The sequence below is a fragment of the Streptopelia decaocto genome, assembly GCF_964273445.1.
Source record: "Streptopelia decaocto genome assembly, chromosome: 5".
Taxonomy (NCBI): domain Eukaryota; kingdom Metazoa; phylum Chordata; class Aves; order Columbiformes; family Columbidae; genus Streptopelia; species Streptopelia decaocto.
The window spans coordinates 25096199-25118413 of NC_138659.1; the positions used below are offsets into that span (position 1 = coordinate 25096199).

The window sequence follows — 22215 nt, forward strand, 5'->3', positions numbered from 1 at the left end:
CGTGCAAATTTAAAAGATTTAAAATCCTGACTTTTGGAAATTAAGAACAAAAAATCTTGCCAGCTAAAAACACAGACATGTAAGATACTATTTACAAATAGTGAATGTACTTTGTTATGATAACCATAGTCTTTGTTCTTATGTTTTCTGACTTCCTGACTGCATCTTCTGAGCTCCGTAGGAGGACCTATTTTGTTTTAAATATGGGGGAAGTTAGGAAAAAATAATCTTGGTCTCAATGTGTTATTGAGACTCAATGGGTCATGCTTCTGTGTAACAGGAAACACTACAGAAAGTAGATGCTTGTACTGAATTTTCCTGTAACAGTGTGCAGAGCGAGGTCAGATTTTAAGGGGAGCGACCTTGTCTTTTCTTGTCGCTTGAAATTATGAGTCTTGTCTGTTCATTGGATCATGTAAAGAGTTATATAGCTTTGAGTCTTTTAAAAACTCTTACTCTATCTGTTCATCAGTGAGGATAACTTTCTCCAAGTTGACAGAATTTTTTCTACTTAATCTCAAAAGGAACAAGATTTTTTTTTTGACCTGCCGGTTACATACAATCTTATTGGCTTTTTAACCCTTGATCACTGAGAACATACGGGATGATGAGAAGCAGTTTGCTGGTAAAGATGAGTTAATATCACTAATGTAATTCATTACATTAAGGTTTTAAATTCAATTAGTAAAAGCAGAATGTTAGTTTCAGGTAGTCTCTTTATAACTGGGAAAGATAGCATGCTTTCAGAGTTTAGTCTCTACATTAGCAGGAAAGACAATCTTAAAATTCATGATACTGTTAAAATATGTACAGCAAATACTTATCACCCAAAAAAGCAAAAAGCATGAGAAATTACTAGATGTGTTTCAGGTCATGCTGAATAAAAAGAATTACAACTTTTATTTAGTATCGTAGGATATAAGGTCAGAATTTTTCCAAAGTTGAGAGGTGTGTCATGTTCAAAGATCTGTCTCAATAAATTTGGGTTTAAATGTTTTTAATGTTGTTTTTGAGAAAGTTGTACTGTAAATCCATTATGCAGCGTCATGTTGTCATGTGAGTTTTCATTTGTGATCTATAGGACTGACAGTTCAGGAATAGTTTATGCAAGTACTTAACAATATAATTTAATGAACTTGAGAAATATCCTGTAAAAATAGTCAAATATACCTGACTTCTAAAAATGCTTCTCAGTCTGGCTGTGGTCTTTACGTGCTAACAGAAGTACATTCAATTGTTTATCCAAGTAACAAGCTGGATGTTTATAACTTAAGAGGCCTTTTGCTTTGGTTACTGAATTCACCTTTCTCTGGAATTTGGGATTACGGTGAAAATAAGACTTCTGTGGCCATGTAGTTGTAATCATTGGGGATTTGCGCAGAGCTATGGAAATTAAAAACAGTTTGTTGATATATATTGGATTTGTATTGGAAGAAAGGGCTATTTACTCAACTATTCACAAAAGGTGTCTGAACAAAAAGAACAAATTGTAGGAAAAAAAACAGTTTTAAATGGAAAATCAGTTTTAGATTTGGATATGAAAATTCTGTAGGTTCTGCTTTGATTAATTTTAAATGTCTTTGTGTTAGTACACCATTTCTCATATTTGGCAGCTGGGGGAACATTTTCAGTTCTGTATGTTCTATTCATGTGGAATAATTAAATTTGCATACAGAATTTCACCACCACTTGGTGGCAGTACCTGGCTTCAAAAGGACTTCGTTTTGAGCAGATAAAGTGACTTTGATTCTGCAAAACATAGGTTAAGGGGGAGTAGATTTGTTTTAAAAATTCTAAAAATTACTGATGTGTTTTATAAATGAAAATACTTTTTATTTAAACTACTGGAAGGATTTGCATTTGTAGATGTCTATGGAAAATCTAGCTATCGTATCTGATATGTAATTTAAGAGTATTTCTAGTGTTAGTAGTATTCTCAGAAGATGTAGTTTATGTTCTTTAGTTGAATTATTTACATTTACTTCTAGCAGTTTACTTAGATCGAGTAAGGTATTTCAAGTAATTTTAGAATATAAAATTTGCTTCATGGTAGTGTTCTTCATAATGTTGTCTTTTGCAGTTAGAGGACTTGCCAAAGCTGCTTTTTTGCCTTCTGAAATCTTCTCTATATTTTCACTTTTTAATTTATTGATATAAATTTTAGGAGAAGATTCCCTGGTAGATTTTTTTGTCAACAAAGCTGGTAAAGGTTTGTGCCTTTACTCAGAATTGTTGCCTCTTGGTTGTGCCAGTTCAGCAGTGTGTGGATCCCGGCCTTTTAAACAGGATAATGAAATTGCTGATGAAGTATGACAGAAGGAATGTGGGAGAGTAGAAGGAGGCAAGAGTTATTTAAATTGGCTTTGCTGCAAAGAAAAGCATAATTCGAATGTATAGCGCAGTAATTTGACAGCACATGGCTCCATGTTGAGACTGCTTCCTCTGCTCTGCAAGCCAGAACCTTCTGCAGTGACAGCAGATCTTTCATTTTAGTATCATCCCCCATGTAAGGGCTGTAGGAGTGAGACTAGAGCCTGGAAGAATGCGGGTACTCCCCTAAACACGCGCTCACTGTGAAATGTGTCACTCCCTGTGGCTGGAGTTACAGCAGCATTGCTGGTGGGAGGGGGTTCTATGGGGAGGAAATGTTTTTATCGTATTGCCTGAAAAGCCACCACTGAGAATCCAGCATCCTTAGGCCCCTCTGAGGTGTGACATAGCGAGAAGGCATCTAAGTAATTGGTGACACAGAAGGAGGGGTTCATCCTGTGGAAAGTCCTGAATTGTAGAAATACTAGTAGAAAATGTGGTGAGACTTGGTAAATGCATGCTTATAAATTTGAGTGAGATAATATTACTTTACCTAATGAGTAATGATGTTATTTATTTAGCAAGAGGACTCTGGAAAACAGGAACACTGGAAGAGAGATAGAAAGGCGGGCCTGGGGCATCAAATTATAGTATCATGAGGTTTCTGTCAGCCCATTCCTTCAGCCTGCTGAGGTGCATCTGAATGGCAGCACAACCCACTGGTGTATCAACCACTCCACTCAGTCTTATATCATCAGCAAACTTGCAGATGGTACCATCTGCCCCGTCATGCAGGTCATTAGTGAAGATCTTGAACAGTGTTGGACTCAGTACTGACCCCAGGATACAGTGTGAGATACTGGCCACCAACTAGACTTTGTACTGCTGACAACCCTTAATTTTTGGTAACCTGATAAAAATTTTGTCTCATAGCAAGGGTGGGAGCAGGGCTTTTATTTATAGACCGTAATGAGCAAAAACGTTCTTGTTTCGTAATGCTGGTGGTTACTAAAATAATCCATTTTATTATGTCTAGATAAAAACAATTTTTGGAACCATACTTGAGGCTCAAGAATACGTTTGACTGAAAAACACAGGTAATGGTGATGAACTAGATAGGTGTTTTCTCAAACATTTAATTTATTTAGGTGTGAGCCTGTGATATTGACATAAAGGAAAACAATTTATCTATGCATGTAAAAGTATGTAAGGGAACAGTTTTGGAGAGAAATAGTGTGTATTATCACAAGGGATTAAGTCTTTCTTTTTCAAACTTAATATGTCTCTCACTGTAATGCTGCTAGTCATTTCCATGTGTATCTGCATATAGGAAAATTCAATATTTGATTGTCATCTTGTCTTTAGTAGGAACCAATGGCAATGCAATTCAAACTAGATCATACTGCTAGACAAAGAGCTGCAGGAACATGGCTGTCCCCTACTGTGGAGTGCTGAGGGAGGTTACGGAAGCCTGTGGGGAGTTGCTGGACAATATGTGACTGTTCTTAAGTTACCAGATTGAAAGTCTTGGTTTTTTGTACTGGCTAAGCATCTTTTAAAAATACCTAATTCAATTTGAAAAGTCTCTACCAATGAAACCATCTTAAACTGCTCGATTAGCACTTACAATGGAAGAGTATTTTTTTTAAGTCATGCATCTGATTCTTGTGACACTTAAATTGTATCATCATTTATTTTATTGATTTCTGTATTGAATTTTAGCATGATGCACCCTATTGTGACAAACTGGTTTATTTTCCCAAGCAAATCAATGTTAGAGGAATAAGGTTAAGAATGGTTGGTGGCAGTAATGGTATTCTCCGCTATGATTTCTGAATTGTGAGACAGTCATTCTTCAGTTGTGTACTGTTTCCTTTTACACGTGAGATGTTAAAATATTACTCTTAAACATTTTAGACCAGAAATCAAGTTTCTGAAATGTTGACATTTTTAAGGAAACATTTTTTTTTTTTCCTTGCTACCTGACACACAGCTTTTGAAGAAATTGTTTCAATAGGAAAAAGTTTCAGGTAAATAAACTTTCTGAAGAAGTGTGCGTCAGGTTTGGTGTTTCTGAGTATAATTTTCCTGAAAAGATAAGCTGCTTTTGTGACGACTCGTAGTTCAAAGTTTCTCTTTGTTCAGCTTTTTTCCACGGAGATATGACAACTCAATGAATCTGTCAACAGTATAACAACAGGTCGTATTGTGAGTGGCAGTAACTTTGTATTTCTTTATTTAGGCATAATACAACCTCTTAGTGTTGTATCAGTAATTTTTCTTACTGCTTTAAAAATAATTTTTAATATGAGAGACTTGTTATTTATCTGTGAGAGTTCTCTAATGTTTGTGTTTTCATGTGGTCAGCTATGGATCTGAATTGAAGATAACTAGTTTTCAGTGGAACTCCTCGGACTGTAGTTATATTAACAACCATATACTTGTATGTAAAGTAGGTTGTGGGAGGGCAGTATTCATGGTGTTGTGCATATTGAACAAGCAGCCCCTTCACTACAGAAGTTCAGAAAAAATCCGGAAATGTTTGGGCTCATTTGAAGGTTTCAAAGCTAAGTAAAGCAGCCTACAAAGTGTCTCTGCTGTGCAGAAGGGAATATATTTTCAAGAATTTATTGTGCAAACACAGGAGCTGGAGGAAGGCAAGGGCAGTCACTGACTCATACTCTGGTTGTCAGGCTTTGTGGTTCTGTTTCTGTCTGAAGGGTGCATGGATCTGGATACCTTCTAAGAAGAGATGAAGTGGAAAATGAGTAATAGGTATTCTTCTACCGGTCAAAGTATCATGATTTTATTGACATTGGGTATTCATATTGCTAAGTAACACCCAAAACTCAGGAGGAGTGAACTGTGTGCAGTACTGTATGAAATGGGCAAAAATATCGTCCAGCTATCCTCTAAATAACTTGAGTTTTTTGTTTGTTTGTTTGTTTTGTTGGGGTTTTTTTCCTCAATGTGTCTGGTTTGTGCTAATACACTACTAGTTCCTCTATTACTCTATACAAACCTTCATTTTCCAAAGGTTCTTAAACATTTTACTTTTGATGAAAGCTACATGCTTGATGTTTACCATGATTAAGTTGAAGAAATAGACCACATAATGGAGCAAAATGGAAGGAGATACCTCTTTAGTCCTGTACTGTGATGTACTTAAGCTCTCTCAGGTCTGCTGTTTGCTGCCTAAAATCTGTGGCTTTGGTTCCATCATCTTTAATATCTGTCACTTGAGAAAGCTTTATTACAGCAATGCTTGTGGACAGAATGATAGGTTTAGTTAGTTTTCTCTGTTTACATAACAAAGTCTTAATGAAGAATCTAAATGGGAACAGTGGAAACCTGAAACTTTACTATCTCTTGAGTATTTGAGTAATCCCTCCAGTGTCCTGGTTATTCACAAATCTGCTTAAAGAACTTGACTTACAAGGCCTTACAGAGCACAGGACAAGTACATTTTTTCCTTCATTACAGCACTGCTGAAAGACCTTCTATTTCTTCATTTACTTTTAAGTAGGCTGAGTAAATTCGGTCCATTCAGGAGATGGCTTCTAAGTTTTTGTGCCACTTAATAGTTGCTCTGGACTTTTAGTTCATTGGCTTATATTTAGGAATTGAATGAGAAACTTGCTATCAAAGCACAGAGAAGCACTTAATGTTTTTCGCAAACTCAACCAAATTCTTCCATCTTAATTTTTCAGCTCCAGTGGGCTTTCAGATCTATTATAAATTCTTGTAAAATGAAGTGGGTTTTGTTACAGAAACTGACAAATCTCTAACTACAACTACTAGTAGGCAGTAGTATAGTACACATAGCACTGGAGTGTAAGTTTTAATGAACTGGTACTGCATGGTGTGTGACTCTATTACGTAGCTAAGGTTGTCATTATGAAATAAGAACGTACTGGTAATAAATACAATTAATAATGTAATTAAGTACATTCCTATAAAAAAAGAATTATTAATGAACAGAAAGTGGACAGCATAGATCTGATGACAGGAAGGTTGCATCTAACTTGAATTACTGAGTGACCTAGGAAGCTTGCTCAGAGGGATTACTGAATAATTATGTTAATATGCAATTATCACCTCATTTCTTCTGTAGTAACCTCAAGACATAGTGTAGTGAGGGTGTTATAGCAAGTGCTGATAGTTTGCAAAAATACTGATGTTCAAGATTTTTTAGACAATAAGATTAGCTTAAGGCATTTAAATGATGATCTGTCAGCTTGAAGATAGTTCTGACCTTACACTTTTTCAATGCTTAGACTATCTGGCCACAGGCAGTCATATCTGCAGAGCTCATTATGATTTTAAAAACTGATACTCTATGAACGAAAACAACATAAAAAATATGTAGATTTTAAAGTACTTCATTAAATAGACATGGAACGTAGCTTAGTTGGCTAAATAATTGGTTGTTTTCTACTTCTGAATATGAAATAATTCCTATATAGTAAATAGCGTAGTGTGTAAACCAGAAATAACACTATTAACTGCACTACAGTCAGTCTAGGCCTAACTGAAATAATTGAATTGAATTGAATTGAATTGAATTTGGCCTAGCCTGTTAGATAAAGCATGTTACAAAGGTCTGAGCCTGGGATTGTGTACACTTGTGTAGACTTTCTGAGCATTGCCATTTTCACACTTACCTGTCTCCTAGGTATATTGCACTTTGTGCTTAAATAAAAGCTACCTTAACTGTATAGTGCTTGCCTGGGTAGAGGATAAAACAGGATATGACTTGTGGCAACTTTAAAGTATGATCTCAATGTTTAATATTTCAAATACAATAAGTAAGGATTAATTACAATATATTTTGACAGAATTAGTAATTTGTGTATTTCTGATATGGTATAGAGGAGATAATTTTAAAACTGTGATGGAAATATGCAAAGAATATTGCATAGCGTTCAGTACATCTTAGTTGTTACAATGATTTTTTTTTCTTTTTTTTTTTTTTTCAAGAGTATTCAGATTCAGTAGGGTGTAAGTTTGGGTGTTGAGCTCCCTGAATGGTAGGAGTGAGGTGATAACATTTCCTCAAAAATGATGGCGTTATGTGAAATGTTTTCTTGCATGTGTCTAGTTACACCTGTCATTATTATTGCATAACTTTCTACACATAGAGTAGGTAATGTAAATGAAGTTTTGCATCTTAGCTCAGTGTCATCACAAGACTTTAAATTACCATAATTTTAAAAGATACTGTATATGCTTTCTTTAATACCGTGCTGTTAAAACTGCAAACTTTCTTGTTGTCCTGCACATAAAATAGTGATTTGTGCCACCCTGATAGCTGGAAAAATGTGATAATTAGCAGAAAATTATTAAAATTTAACAGCAATGTTACAGCAATGATAAAAGCATTTCAGGCTTGATTCAAAGGCTGAAATCTGTAGGGACAGAAATATTGCCATAGAAGACTTCTAATCAGATCCATATGGAGTAGTTCACAATCTCCATAAATACACAACATGGAAAGGAGTAATGATTTAGATACCGCTCATGATAACTCTCATGAAGAGAGCCTCAGTTTAAAGGTGATCACACCATGCCCTAGCCACCTTTTAAACTTAAGCTTTAACACTAATATTTAGCGTCACTATGGTTTTGTATGTAGAGCAACATGGTTTTGTCTTCAGCACGTAAACCTGTGAGAAGTTTTCAGGAGCCGTTCTGATAATGAGGGCTGCAATCTCCAGGCAGGCAGGATATTCTCGGTTCGCCTCCCCGCTGTTCTGGGGATACCGATGAAGTTGCTTTAAATGGAAAGCGTCTGTTCTTCCTCTGAACCCCTCACACCAGAACAGATGGGTGTAACTTGGAACATGGAAGGTTTTACTTCAGAGGTGGTAACAGTGAAGCCACTCATTAACACTGAATTTACCACTTCGTTAGCAACGTTGCTTCCTGTTGATAAAAGCTAATATAGGCTCTCAAATTGACTGAGCATGCATTTGTCTACCTCTGCAGTAATAAAACGAGGGAAACACATCTTTCAGGCAAAATTGGCTTACTAAATTTCTTCTAAACGTTTTTGTGAATGTCTCTGCTGCCGGATACTATATGAAGCTTCCACTATTAAGCTGTAAAATTGTTGGAGCTGTTGTGCATCCTTGGAGGTTTCACTTCTTTTTATTGACTTTTGCATTACTGATTCGTAGTGCATGTTTGCACTGTCCATTTCTAACTTGTATGCGTGATGTAAAGACTCCTGCTGGGTGGTGCATTATCACCATTTTAGGGTGATAGCTTTGAATGCGATCTTATTGGAAATCGTTATTATGGTGGAAAATGACCCATCTCAAACCAGCAAAGAAATGCAAAATCTATGAAAGGAGAAGATGAGGAACTGGGGTGTCTAGTAGAACATTTGCATAAAAGTGTGTTATAGATAAATAATACAATATTTCATACACTTTAAGCATTTATTATGCATCTGGTATGAGCACTGCTGTATTTCTAAATTGGCTATTTCAATGATTGAGTAGCAAAGGAAACTTTTTTTTTAATTGCAAATTTTGTCATTGTTTTTCTACTCTAAATATATTTATAGTTACTTTTATCTTCAAACTAGTAAATGTCATATTACATTAATGTTTGTTTTTTACAGATTTAAAGGAGGTTAAAGTATTTGCTTTGTCCTTTTGCCGTTTTGAAACAAAACAAGCACAATAACAGAATTTCCAGGAGGCTGTAGCTAGCTTTGAATTGTGTGGATAGCTATCATAATGTTGAATTGAAAAACTAAAAGAAATGCTGGAGCCATTTTGCAGTGTGACATATAAAGATAAAAGTGGTGTCATTTAACCAGTTTTTTTCTCTCTTTAGGAAAAAAGGATGTCAAGCGTGGTCTTCCTTGATTTTGATGAAGGACCATTGCAGGGAGCCATGGATATTAGTTGTGAGTTATAACATCTTAATTCAAAGAGTCTAGGTAATGACTCCTTTTAACTGAGCTGTATTAAAAAATCTTAATTAGTGACTGAAACTAAGTATCCAAAGGCAGGAATCAAATCCCCCAAAAGATCAAAGTGAATAGTACTTTTTAAGGGTAAAATATATGATTTCTGTAAAATATAGATAGATGTTTCCAGCTCCTAGATGGGTGTTTTAAAGTGTTACGCTTACTGTGTTCTGAGGACCCATATGAGAGGTAAATACTGGGGTAGACTTAAGTTCACGCTCCTATTTATTACGCTCTGATTTTCATGTGTAGGTAACTCCTCTGTGCTCAGTAAACATTGGGTAGATGATTTTGTATATGAATGAAAGTCACTTGTAGAAAGACACATCTATGTACACAAGGCCTTCCAGAGGGAATTAATACGTGGTAGTTCCCTGTACTAGTAGATACTATTATTGTCATGCTCTGGATTCAACATGGTGATTTCCTCTGGTAGGTAAACCCTAATTAAATATTTGCTTCTAATTGTGGGGGTTTTTCCATCTTTGAGAATATGCTGTTTTATTTGCTTATCATTTAAAATGGCATTATAACATAAGCAGGATCTTATTTATTTATTTATTTTAAAACAAGTAGAATCCTTTTGTAAGAAAGGGCTGGGAAGATATTTAATTTCTTCAGTGACTTCGATCCTTTTCTATGTTTCTATCAGTAATCAGATGTTCAAAATCAGCTTAGTTGTGTTTTCTCCTTTAATACCAAAGTAAACATTTCTGCAGGCTTCTGTGCAGCAGCACGTCAGTTGTATGCAAGCACTTTGAAAAAAGTAATACTTTGATATACATAAAGATTATTTTAGTTTCCTAGGTGCTAAAGGGAAGTATGATTTAAAAAACAAAAACAAGCCCAAAAAACAACCAAACCCCCCCCACAAACACTGAAATAAGTAGCAGATGTCTGGGTAGTCTTTACTTCTAGAAAACAACCAAAGATAAACTGTGTTTATGTGCATGTAGAATGTATTGGCACAGCTTTTTACAACCCCATTTCCCCGATCTTGCTTGCCTGCAGGTGTTCAGGCTTTTTTGAACTGGGATATTGGGCAGTGACTGTTTTGCTGTATGGTTATTAATATAGCATAGGGAAAAAAGTATATCTTTTTAATTGCTTCACTGATTCATTTTAAACTTGTATTGAATATCCTAGATTAAAAAAATACATTTTTAACGAATTCAAACCATACTTTTAGGTCATAGTTTGGAGAAGGATGATCCTAAAGAGAGCTGTAAATTAAATTTGCCATTATTTATTTCTGCGATTGCCTGATTATTGTTTGGTTTTTGTTTTTGTTGGTTTTTTTAGTATAAATGTACTTAATGGACAGACCAGCAATATGGATGATTTAGAGATAAATACTGAAGTCATTGGTGCTAAAGAAGAAGAAGAAATCCTGTGTGATGATACTTTCATATCTGAGGAAGAAGGTGGCATTCCTAAACCACAAGAGAGCGACACGTCATTTCAGAAGAACAATACATTGACTCTGCCTGAGGAGCTATCAAGGGACAGATCTGAAAAAGCCTTAAGTGGAGGCCAGACTTCTCTATTTATACACACTGGTGCTCCTACTGTTTCTAGTGAAAACTTTATCTTGTCTAGAGGAACGGCTGTTAATGGACCAGTTTCACACTCCACCTCAACTAAGACTTCCATTATGAATAAAGGCAGTGTTTCATTAACCACTGGACAGCCTGTAGGTCATCACACAGATTCCTGCTCAGCTTTGACAGTGGTTCATGATCTTCAGCTGCCTGCAAAGAGTACAACACAGAAATCAAATCAGCACCAAGTTTTATTTTTGTTACCTGATGTAGCACATGCTAAGAACCTGACTCATTCCATTAAAAATCTACCTACCTCTGCTTCAATTGGTTGTGATTCACAGAAATCAGTAGGAAATAGTGTAGATAGCACTTTAGTAGGACAAGTAGAAGTTTGTGAGGATGATAAAAATTTACTAGTAAAAGATGATTGTGTTGATACATTAACAGGCGTTTCCTCAGGTACAGGTGATTTCGGATCGGGATGTGATCCCAGCTGGGATCCACAAAAAGAGTTTATACAGTTTCTTATGACAAATGAAGAAACAGTAGAGAAGTCTCCCATCCACTGTAAAGGAGGCTTAGAAAAAAAGCGCAAAAGGAAAATGGATGTTAGTAAAATAACACGCTATACTGAAGACTGTTTTGGTGATACCAGTTGTATTCCTAGTAAATCAAAACTATTAAATGTTGACTTCTTAGATCAGAATGAGGAGCTACAAATAATAGAACCACATAAATATTCATTGAGTAAAGTAAAGCCTGAATCCACAGATGAAGAGCTGGAAGCTGTTGATGCCATCCAGCAGCTCATTTATAGCCCCACTAGTAACTGTGCAGAAGATACTTCTCCTGTTCACACTAGCACTTTTTTTCCCAGTACTTTAAAAAATAAATGTGAACAGAATGATTCTGAACCGCCATCTACTTTCAGTACTGACGAACCATCGTTCTATCCCTGTACAAAGTGTAATGTGAATTTTAGGGAGAAGAAGCATCTGCATAGGCATATGATGTACCATTTAGATGGGAACAGTCATTTCCGACATCTCAATGTCCCCAGGCCCTATGCATGTAGGGAATGTGGAAGGACATTTCGAGATCGTAATTCACTTCTTAAACATATGATAATTCACCAGGAAAGAAGGCAGAAACTGATGGAAGAAATCCGTGAGCTGAAGGAACTTCAGGATGAGGGTAGGAGTGCACGGTTACAGTGCCCACAGTGTGTATTTGGTACCAATTGTCCCAAAACATTTGTGCAGCATGCAAAGACCCATGAAAAAGATAAAAGATATTATTGCTGTGAGGAATGCAATTTCATGGCTGTGACTGAAAATGAACTGGAATGCCATCGAGGAATCGCTCATGGAGCAGTAGTCAAATGCTCAATTATCGGTAGCGACATGTCCCAGAGAAAAACACAGAAAAAGGCATCCTTGAAAGATCCATATTTAGGATCCTCAAAAAAGTCATCAGCATATATGTGTAAGATGTGCCCATTTACTACTTCAGCTAGAAGCATTTTAAAAAAACACATGGAATATTTGCATCCAGCATCATGTATTGAGCCCTTTGGTAGCCATATTAGACTAGAAAAAAGAAAAGGCAGCATAATAGAAGAATCTTTGGATTTCAGTAGCAGGACAAAACAGTTTATCAAACAATCATCTACTTTTCCAAAGAACTCTGTTTTAAAACAGGATGTAAAAAGATCATTTGGCTCCACTTCACAGTCCAGTAACTTCGCAAAACTTCACAAGAGACCCTACAGGATACAGAAGGCTCGGAAAAGCGTTTCACAGTCATCTGTAAGTGTGTGCAATCTAAATTCTGCAAACAAGACCCTTTTAATTAGAAATAGCTTTGAGCAGAAACCTAATTGTTTTCATCAAGCAGCAAAGCAGAAAGCTAGGGTGAAAACAAGCAGTAATTATTTATATAGACACAAATAAGAAAACTACAGAATGGTTAAAAAATCTAGTGACTCTTACCCTTTGCATTTAAAAAAGGAAGAGGTTGACTCTGTCAGTTCTTTACATGTATTTTCTTCATCAAGTAGCCCCTGTAATGATTGTTTTGTCATGGATCCAAGTAATCTTGATTGCAAAAGGGCAGAAGGCTGTAAAGATTGTAGGCATGTAGCTGTAAAAAGAGTGCTTAAAGAATCCAAGAGGAAAGGCTCTATTAGAGGAGATGATTTGGGTTGTTATCCAGATTTTCTGCATAAAATTACTGTTGTTGTTTTACAGAAACTTAACTCCGCTGAGAAAAAAGACAGCTATGAAACGGAGGATGAAAGTTCATGGGATAATGTTGAACTATGTGATTACACTACACAGTCTCTGGAGGACGAATCTTACAGTGATATTAATCAGGAGCATGTAAACCTATTCCCCATATTCAAAGGTAAAATGGAAGATCATGAAGCTGGTGATAAATCGGCACTTGGTTATGAGCAGAATGATGGCTTTTATTTTGAGTATTATGAAGATGCTGAGGGCGGTAACTTCCTGCATGATTTGCATGATCCTCAGAATTTAGAAAATGTGGGATCCGCATTGCCAAAGCATAATTCAGTTTTCCATTGGACTGATTTGTCGCTTGAAAAGAAGTCCTGCCCATACTGTCCAGCAACCTTTGAAACAGGTGTTGGATTGTCTAATCATGTCAGAGGACATCTTCACAGAGCTGGACTAAGCTATGAAGCTCGTCATGTTGTTTCACCAGAACAGATAGCAACAAGTGACAAAATGCAACATTTTAAAAGAACTGGAACAGGAACTCCTGTTAAACGTGTTAGAAAAGGTAAGGTTTGTTTTATTTTTGTAAATTTGTTTATAAATTAAAGGGGACAGAGGGATTTATTGAGCACTAAACAAGACTTGCTTTATCTTGTTGCCAAGCCTCTCTTCTTATCCTTGTGATTTGCTGTTGTAGTGTTTAACTGCATATAATTGTCAAAAAACATGAAAATTGTTTTCTTTGTAGCGATTGAGAAATCTGAATCTTCCTCTGAGCATACGTGTCAGCTCTGTGGAGGCTGGTTTGATACTAAAATTGGATTGTCTAATCATGTGCGAGGACACCTGAAGAGACTTGGCAAAACCAAGTGGGACGCACACAAGTCTCCGATCTGCGTTCTGAATGAGATGATGCAAAATGAAGAGAAGTATGAAAAAATCCTAAAGGCTTTGAACAGTCGCCGCATTATTCCCAGACCGTTTGTTGCTCAGAAATATGCATCAAATGATGACTTTTTATCTCAGAATGTTATACCTCTTGAAGCATACCATAATGGCCTAAAGACTGAAGATACATCTGTGTCTGCATCAGAGGAAGAAGGGCTGAGTTTCCTAAATGAATGTGATGAAACAAAAGCAGTACTACATGATGGGAAAAAAAATCAGTCACTTACACTGATAGAACTCCTGAAAAATAAGAGGTTAGGAGAAGAAAGGAATCCTAATATCTCTCCTCAAAAGATTCATAATCAAACTGCAAGAAAGAGGTTTGTTCAGAAATGTGTTCTTCCACTAAATGAAGACAGTCCATTGATGTATCAGCCACAAAAAATGGACTTGACTATGCAGTCAGGTAAGAAGATGTTTCTAGCTGTCTTGACAACATTTCCAAATAATCCTTTAATTCATAGAACATGTGCAAATGCAGAGTATTTTATTCGGGATTCTGTTCACTTGTTTCATTTCCAGAGGACGCTGACTGCAAGAGGTAGCACAGCAATTTTTTTCTGACACGTTTTTCCTAAAGTGGAAGCACCCCTCGGCAGCACTGAGGGGTTCTTGCATGGCACACAATTTCCGTTCTGCATATGGCTGGGCCTACAAATTCAAAGCAGACACAAAATGAGCCTCAGTAAGGAAGAAGACACATCCTGCAGTAACGAGTTGAAGTGTCCAGGCATATTTGGTAGACTAACAGTTCTGAAATGTTTGGGCTTGTAACCCTGTTTCTGGGAATTAGAACAGCTGGTTTGGGAACTACTTAATTTAAATCTTTGAGGTTTGTGCAAAGCAGCATTTGCTCAAGCTAACAGAACTGTTGATACCCTTATAAATGCATAATATTCCAAATTGGTGAATCACTGTCAACTAATTTTGATGCTTTTAGGCAAACATACTCTTACAACATAGATTAGTTCTTGTTCGTTTCAAAATTGCGGCTGCTGTGAGAACCTGATGCTTGCGTAGGGTCTGTCTGTCCTGAGCGTAGAACTGTGCTGGTTCAAGCTTTGTTGGAATACAGTTCTAGCCAGCAGGTTTCTGATGCACAGCCCTTGACCGATACAGGCAGTGATTGCCACTCGCTGAGGATTGTGCTTAATGAAACAGTTCTATAATCAACTTCCTAGATACTCTGTATACTAATAGAGCGAAGTTTTAGAGCGTTACTTTTAACCTATGTGTCACATAAGAGTTATTTCTAGTCTTGGGCAATTCTTACAACATCCTTTTTAATGTGTATGTAGAGCTCGCATTTACCCATTTCTTGTTTGGAAACCACCTTATAATGCTGCAGGATTATTTAGTTTGAGGAGCAGGTTCTTGTTTTGATACCCCTGACTTTTTGGTTCTGTTGGTTTTCTTCTTATTACCCAGTGCAGGTTAGTAGAACTGGCAGTGCCTAGTACTTTTTCACCTAGATTCTTGTCTTCTTTTCAACAAATAAAAACAACAACAATCCAATGTGCTCAGAAGTTCTTTTAGGAGACTGCAAAAGTGTGGCAATTTCTTAACAAAGGTGACTTCTAAAGTGACATAGTAGAGGTAGGACAGAATTACATTTAATGTCTTCTGGAGGTCTGTGGTTGTCCTTTAAAACAGGAGATTGCTTAATAAGGGAAGTGTGTCTTTGACAGACTAAAAGGTTTGAAAAACAATTCTAAATAAATAGCTTGCCAAACCTGACACAGTGTATTGCTTTCTGCTTAATATTTACCACTGAATATTAGGTAGCACCATTTTGGTTGTGATGAACAACCAGGTAAAAATAAACATATGCTTGCATAGTACTAACAGTTACAAATGAGGCCCTATAATTATCTGTGGATGAGGTAACAGAATTTGACAACTAACGCACTGTGCCAGTTGAGTTAATAAGAAAAATATTTAACATCAGGTTAAAATTCTTCTGTTTTTCCTAAAAGGACAAATATTTCTAATTCTGGTTTTAGTTTTCAAAAAGGCTTTTACCAGCCAGGTGTTTTTCTTCTGTAACTTGCCTGAAAAAACAGCATGTCTTCTGTGGGCTGCTGGAGAATAGGATTCTTTATTTCCTGCAAACAGAGGCTTTAGAGCTAGTAGTTTTAGCTTTTTTTTATTTATTCTTCTAAGAATTTATTAGTAGAGAACTTGAAATATTAGTTGACCAAAACAATGTATCTTTGGTAAAATGAAGGGAGAAACATTATGGTGAAGTTGAGCAGAGAAGTTATAATGGTTTCTTTGTCTGGTAAGTGAGGAGTTCAGTATTGTTTCACTGTTTTCCTGTGATAAAGAGCATGTTCCTTTGTTGATCATTTACTTAGCACAAAGATTTTTAGCAAGAATCTTCAAATCATTAACTTTCATTATCGATTGCGCATCTAAAGTAATGAACAGAAAATGCACTGAACAAAATGTTTTGTCTAACAGCTGTTCAGTGGTGTGTTTTACCACCTTTTTCTTTGAGCCTTTGACAGCAGCCTAATTTAGTATTGAGCTCTTCAGTAATGTGGGTAAAACACTTTTAATTACGACTTTGTCAACCAGACTTCTAAAATTCTTTTTATTGGAAATGTTGCAAGCTCTGAAATTTCTCGACAGAATTGTGCTGTTCAAATTGCAGGATTGCATTGTGGGATTAGAGCTTCATATTGTGGCGGTCTATAGGAACTTGACAGTAGGTATTAAATGCAGAGTAGCCTAATGGGCTCAAGTTGCCTCCTTTCTGTTCTTTTCCAAATAACATGGTTTGGCTTAAAGCACTACATGGAAAATTAATAACTATTAACTTGGATCCTTCTGATACACAAAACAATTGCGTCAATGCAGTGAATATATTTTAAACCATCTTTATTGCAGAAAACTTTTTACAACGCTTTGAGAATTTCATTTTTTGAAGAGAGAACTGGATTATAGTTTTCTTTTGAATGATAGGTATGCCTGTGAAGCTTAGAACGTGTGTGCATTGCAATACGACGTTTACAAGTGCTGTTAGCCTGTCCAACCACTTACGCGCTTATGCACGAAAGAAGAGTGCTGGACTTTTGACTGGGACAGGTATGTTTTGTTACAGATGTAAAAGCAAGTCTGTCTATGATACATTTTCCTCATCAGACTGGACAAAAGCATTTGTTAATTCAAAATAATTTTGAGGCTTCTGCTGGTAAACAATGTATTTGCCATAAAACTTCAGCAACTTTTAAGAAAAGGTATGTTGCTGTTGTCCACTCTCATGTCCGATTTTCATTCTTACTCATTTATTATGGATCAAACACTTAAGGTATGTAAGCAGAAGGAAGAGATGATTGCTTAAATTCATTCTCCTACAATATCACAACTTCCAAAACAGCTAGTTGGCCTTCTAATGAGATGTTAAAAAATACTTCAAAAATGAGATAGAGGAAAAAAAAAAAAAACAACAAACCAAACCAAACAAAAAAGTTATTTTTACAATCTAGTACATTCAGTTACTAAAAATACTGTACTTAAAACAGGAAAATCAAGTAATTTTGCAGTTTGTGTATTTCTAACGTATTGTATGTAGTTGGTTTCATTTCTTGTTTGGCTCACAACCCAAAAACTACCTGGTCTGACATGGAGTAAGTGTAGTACAGCATTTGGCACTGCTATTAATGTTTTTTATTAAAACATACTTCATTTTAAAATTCCTCTAATATTCTGTATTTTTACTAATTTCCAGAGACCTGCTTGCCTGTAGGCAATTTCTGAGTTTACTTGGATTATTGCTGAGACTAGTGGGATTTTGTATGATCAACAACAAATTGAGAAGCAGAGATGGAATATAGTGAGGAAAATTTGGAGATACAAAGTCTGGAATATTCTGTGATTAAGAACGGCAACTGTCAGTTTTCTGTGTCAACAAGCACAGACTGTCACACTGTGCTTTGGAAAATGCTTTTCTTGTCTGCAGATGTAACTCATTATGCTAAGAATGACAAGCAGTTTCAGGCTTTCTCTGCAGAAGGCTAAAAGAAATACAGACTGGACCTGTGGCTGCCAGGTCTTATATTATACTAAGTTAATGCTAAAACAAAGTAGATTTAGAAGGAAGTCAGCAGATACAGTAATATCTAATGTGTAGGAGTGTGTGCCTTTAGCTAGTGATTCTCAAAGTTTTCATACTAACTCAGTAGAAATATGAGGATAGTGGACTTCATTTTTCACTCCTATGGTTTGATATTAGCCTTGTGGTAAGTTACTTTGTGTATATACCTCCTGGTGAAATGTTTTTCAGTAGTTATATATTTAAATTGCACGTTGAAATCTTAGCAATAATTCATTAGAAGAGACACTGGTGAACAGGATATTTAGTACACAGAGGTTTGATCCTAGACAAGCTCCTTGCACCTCAGCTTACCTTTTACTAAATGGGAAAAGCAAAGGTAGCTTGTTACGGTGCTTTCAGGTATTTTTGTTTGTTTTCTTTAAGAAATGTATTTTGCTAGGGAACTAGTAGCATACTTATCAGAACAGAAGACTCTTGAGTCTTCTGTCGTTGGACCTCAAAGTTTGTTTAAAATTAAGTTAGAAACAAACTGTTGTTAAAAACAAAGTTTAAAAAAATAGAAACAAAACCTTTTTAAAAAAAAAAAAAAAACTTTGATCTCAGCAGCTGGAGCTGAGCCAGATAAATGGCCTGTACCATGTGGACAAAGGCTTTTCATTGAAACTAATGACTTAGAGACGCTTAAGTTCAAGCTATAACATTATGCAACCAATATATGTTTCTATTAACTTAGTCATTACCATTAAAACTGTTGCAACTTTGCAAAGGTTGTAAACTTTGCTCATTGGCTTTTCAGTCGAGCACGCTCAATGCAGGCAAGGCACATAGACCAGGAAATATGCTTCTAAACAGTGTTTTTATTTGATATTCCACTTCATATTGTAAGGTTTGTGAAGAGAATGATTTTAATGCAAGATTTCACTAGAACACACTAGTTTTAAACTTTGCCACGAGTGTCGTTCTTGGGGACATCTCAGTTTTTCTTATTAAAAAGTGGTTGCAGTTGAGAGAGGTTTTGAGATATCTTCAGTTTGGCTGCAGCCTGGAACCTGTATGGAGACAGTGAGGCTATATTTATACGGGTTCCACCTGTTTTCATGAAGCCTTTTTCACATCTTCTAAAGTAAACATAACTACTAAAAAGAAATCACGTTGGTTGAATATTTACCTCAGTTTCTTTCTGTAATTAAATAGCTGTGTGTAAACATGAATGTTGTAATTATTTGGCTATTGTTATGGGAGCTATCTAGGCATTACTGTTTAGTAAGAGAAGGATAGTAATCTCTGCATGTCACCAAAGCGAGGCCTTCCCTAGTGCTACATTAGCTTATGTACTATTCTTCTACTCAGTTTTTCAGTTTGTCTGCATATGTTTTTGATATTGACTATTATGGTGTTGCTTTTCTAGCAGATGCCCTCCTTCTTCAGAGTCAGTAATTTGGTCACATTTAGTTAATCCTACCCTTTTTGTTGTTGTTGTTGCAAATGCAACTTGACAGTTTTAGCAGTATAATAGACACAGTTAAGTGTAGTGGTAAATTTTGAGAATGGACTCAAGAAAGACATCTTAGAAGTGGAACTTTTTAGGCTGTTGGCTGTTCAAGGTTAGTGTTTATTAAACTTAATTTGTGCCTATAGTTATGCAGTATGGGTCCACTTTATAGCAAATGCCTTTCTAGGTTCATTTGGTAGTTACTTGCTTTTGTATTAGTGCTTGCATGGTGGTCTTCAGATTGTTCTGACTAGAACATTAATTTTTTTAATTATTTTTTTTGCTATGCAGCGCAGTTTTGAACAATGTAATTATTTAATCGCTCATCTTGAGTAGATGCTAATTTCTTTTTATACCTGTTTGGATGAATAGTAGCCCATTAGCGTTTCTCAGAGCATGTGGCAAACTTGCTTCTTTCTTCTGATTGTCTTCAGAGCATTGGCCAGAACTGTGCAAAATCTTCAAAATCTCACTCTTCTTGATACAGTTGTATATCCGGCTTCCTTCCTTTACTTGTCCCTCCAGTGTCTCTTGATTCTCTCTTGCACCCTGGCTTTCTCTTCTTCTCTTTGTTGAGTCTTTTCACATACTCGCATCTCTTCTTACCAGCTGTCATCTTCTGCCAGTTGCCACTCTCTTCTTTCGTCTTTGCTTCTGTAGATGGAGACTGCTTTTTTGGAAGTTTGGGACGGAATAATAAACTAAGGAGCAAGGTGTCTGGCCGTTGAGCCAGTGGTATGACTGAGGTAGCAGTTCATGCAGCCACTAACTGCACTTCCAAATAAGTTTTCATATTGCTTTGTCAAAATTGTAGCTTCGGGAAGTTCACTGTGGAAGCATATGCAGCTCCAGCAGAAATCTGAGATCCACTGGCTTTGCTTGTCTTTATTCTGTGTTGTTACGGTTACAACCAATCAGCTGGCACAATGAGTTAATTTTTAGTATCCTGTAAAATACTTCAGGGAGCAAATTACTGGAGGAATTTTTTTAAAGCATTTTACTGTTCAATAATGATGAGGATAGATAGGAAGTGATTGAATTTGAAAACTAGTGAATAAATATACATGAAAGGTAATTCATTATTTTTTACTTTTTAATTCGCAGTGTTCTTAAATGGATAATTAGATGCTTTTGTGCATGCAGTTATTCAGCTTGTGTTAGCTTGCATACACTATGACAAAAGTAATGAAGTCTGAATAAAGACCCAGCTTCAGTCTTCCTGAAATGAGAAGTGTTCCATGTTGGGTGACATGGAGAAGTGGAGCTTGCAAATTACTATAGATGCACTTTTAATTTTGAACCTCGGACCAAATGTCATGGCATCTGATTGTGACTTTCTAATTCATGTTGTCTTAGGCATTCTTATTTTAGCCTCCTGTCTCCATCTGCTTGTAGTCTTTCTTGTTAAGTGGTCACAGAGGTAAAGAAAGTTTTTGTATGCCGCCTTTTTACCTCACATGTATTTTTCTAAATAGTATGCTTTGAAAATGAGTCCCTCAAGAAGATTCCTCCAAAGTTTGATTGTCTTTTGTTTTAAGTGGGTTGTTTCTTTGTCATGCTGTATCAGAGAGGTTTGATGAAGCGGTGTAACAGGTTGTTTACAAAAGGGTTTTGGAGTAGCAACTAGGAAACACCGGGTGGCCAAACTTGAAGGTAGGAGGCTTTTTCCAAGAAGGGCCTTTATGGAGAATGAAGAATGATAGTTTGGGAACTGTGATAGCCACAAAGGAGGCATTAATGGTAGGTAGTTGCTGCCTGTCTCTGGCAATTTGCTGCAATTATCCTTGGTCTCTTCCCAAAAGTGCTAAAAATGTACTCTCTGAAGCCGTTGTGCTTTGTTACAGTAAAGGCATTGGAAGAACAGTAACTGAGTTTTGGTCAGAACAGGGCTACCCTTTTGTGTGGGTGAGGAAATGATGTGACTGATGATACTTGCAGGCATCATATCAACACAGTACTTCAGTGTGTGCATGTGACTTCATTTAAACTTGTTACTCTCTGGATAGACAAAATGAAATTAATGTGGTGGTTGCTGGTACACATCTCTGGTAACTGGTGCTGGAATTATGATTTTCAGTCAGCTTTACCCAGATTTTACTGTTTCTCGACTTACTTTCCTGCTTCATTAGAGTAACTTCAAAATGTGCTTATGCTGCTTTGTACCCCTAAAATGTCAAAAGACAAAGAGAACAAAAAATGTCCCTTGCAGAACACAAGTTTAGTATTCTTAGTATTTTCCATCTTTTGTAACAGCTTCTTGCTTGGGCAAATCTACTTCCAATCTTAGCTAAGTTACTCTGAGAATTTTTTTTTTCTCAATGTGATGTTTTCTGTTCTTTGTTGTGTGATTTCTCTCTCTAAAGCCTCCATTGTAAATGGCTCAGAGAAGATGCCCATTCCTTTGTTTTCCTTGTTTTCTCATTGTTCTTGGAAAAGGTACTTTTCAAGGAAGTGGAAACTACTGCTCCTGGTACATTACAGCAGTGGCTGTCTGTGTTGCAGTCTGTTTGATTGCTCTTAGATTACACACACACCATTAGGTTTGCAGAAGACCAGTTCACATCTAGTAAGAAAGTGAAAGCTCTCTAAAATGCTTGGCATGTATGTGAATAGAATCAAATTTCTTGACTGGAATGCAT

The 22215-nt window shown here is 36.3% G+C and overlaps 1 protein-coding gene across 4 annotated transcripts in view; it reads left to right on the forward strand.

Annotated features, from left to right (window-relative positions):
- The window catches only part of ZNF644 (zinc finger protein 644), a 52608-nt gene that overhangs the window by 23303 nt on the left and 7090 nt on the right, over positions 1–22215 (forward strand). Inside the window, exons 3-7 of one of the 4 annotated variants that reach the window (XM_082054830.1) lie at positions 9157–9229; positions 10595–12644; positions 13086–13641; positions 13825–14430; positions 16992–17114. In XM_082054830.1, the coding sequence (XP_081910956.1) occupies positions 10626–12644; positions 13086–13641; positions 13825–14430; positions 16992–17114 (3304 nt within the window). In that variant the 5' untranslated portion in view covers positions 9157–9229; positions 10595–10625. The remainder of the gene's footprint in view (positions 1–9156; positions 9230–10594; positions 12645–13085; positions 13642–13824; positions 14431–16991; positions 17115–22215) is intronic. The other 3 variants (XM_082054833.1, XM_082054831.1, XM_082054832.1) reach the window with 3 other exon arrangements.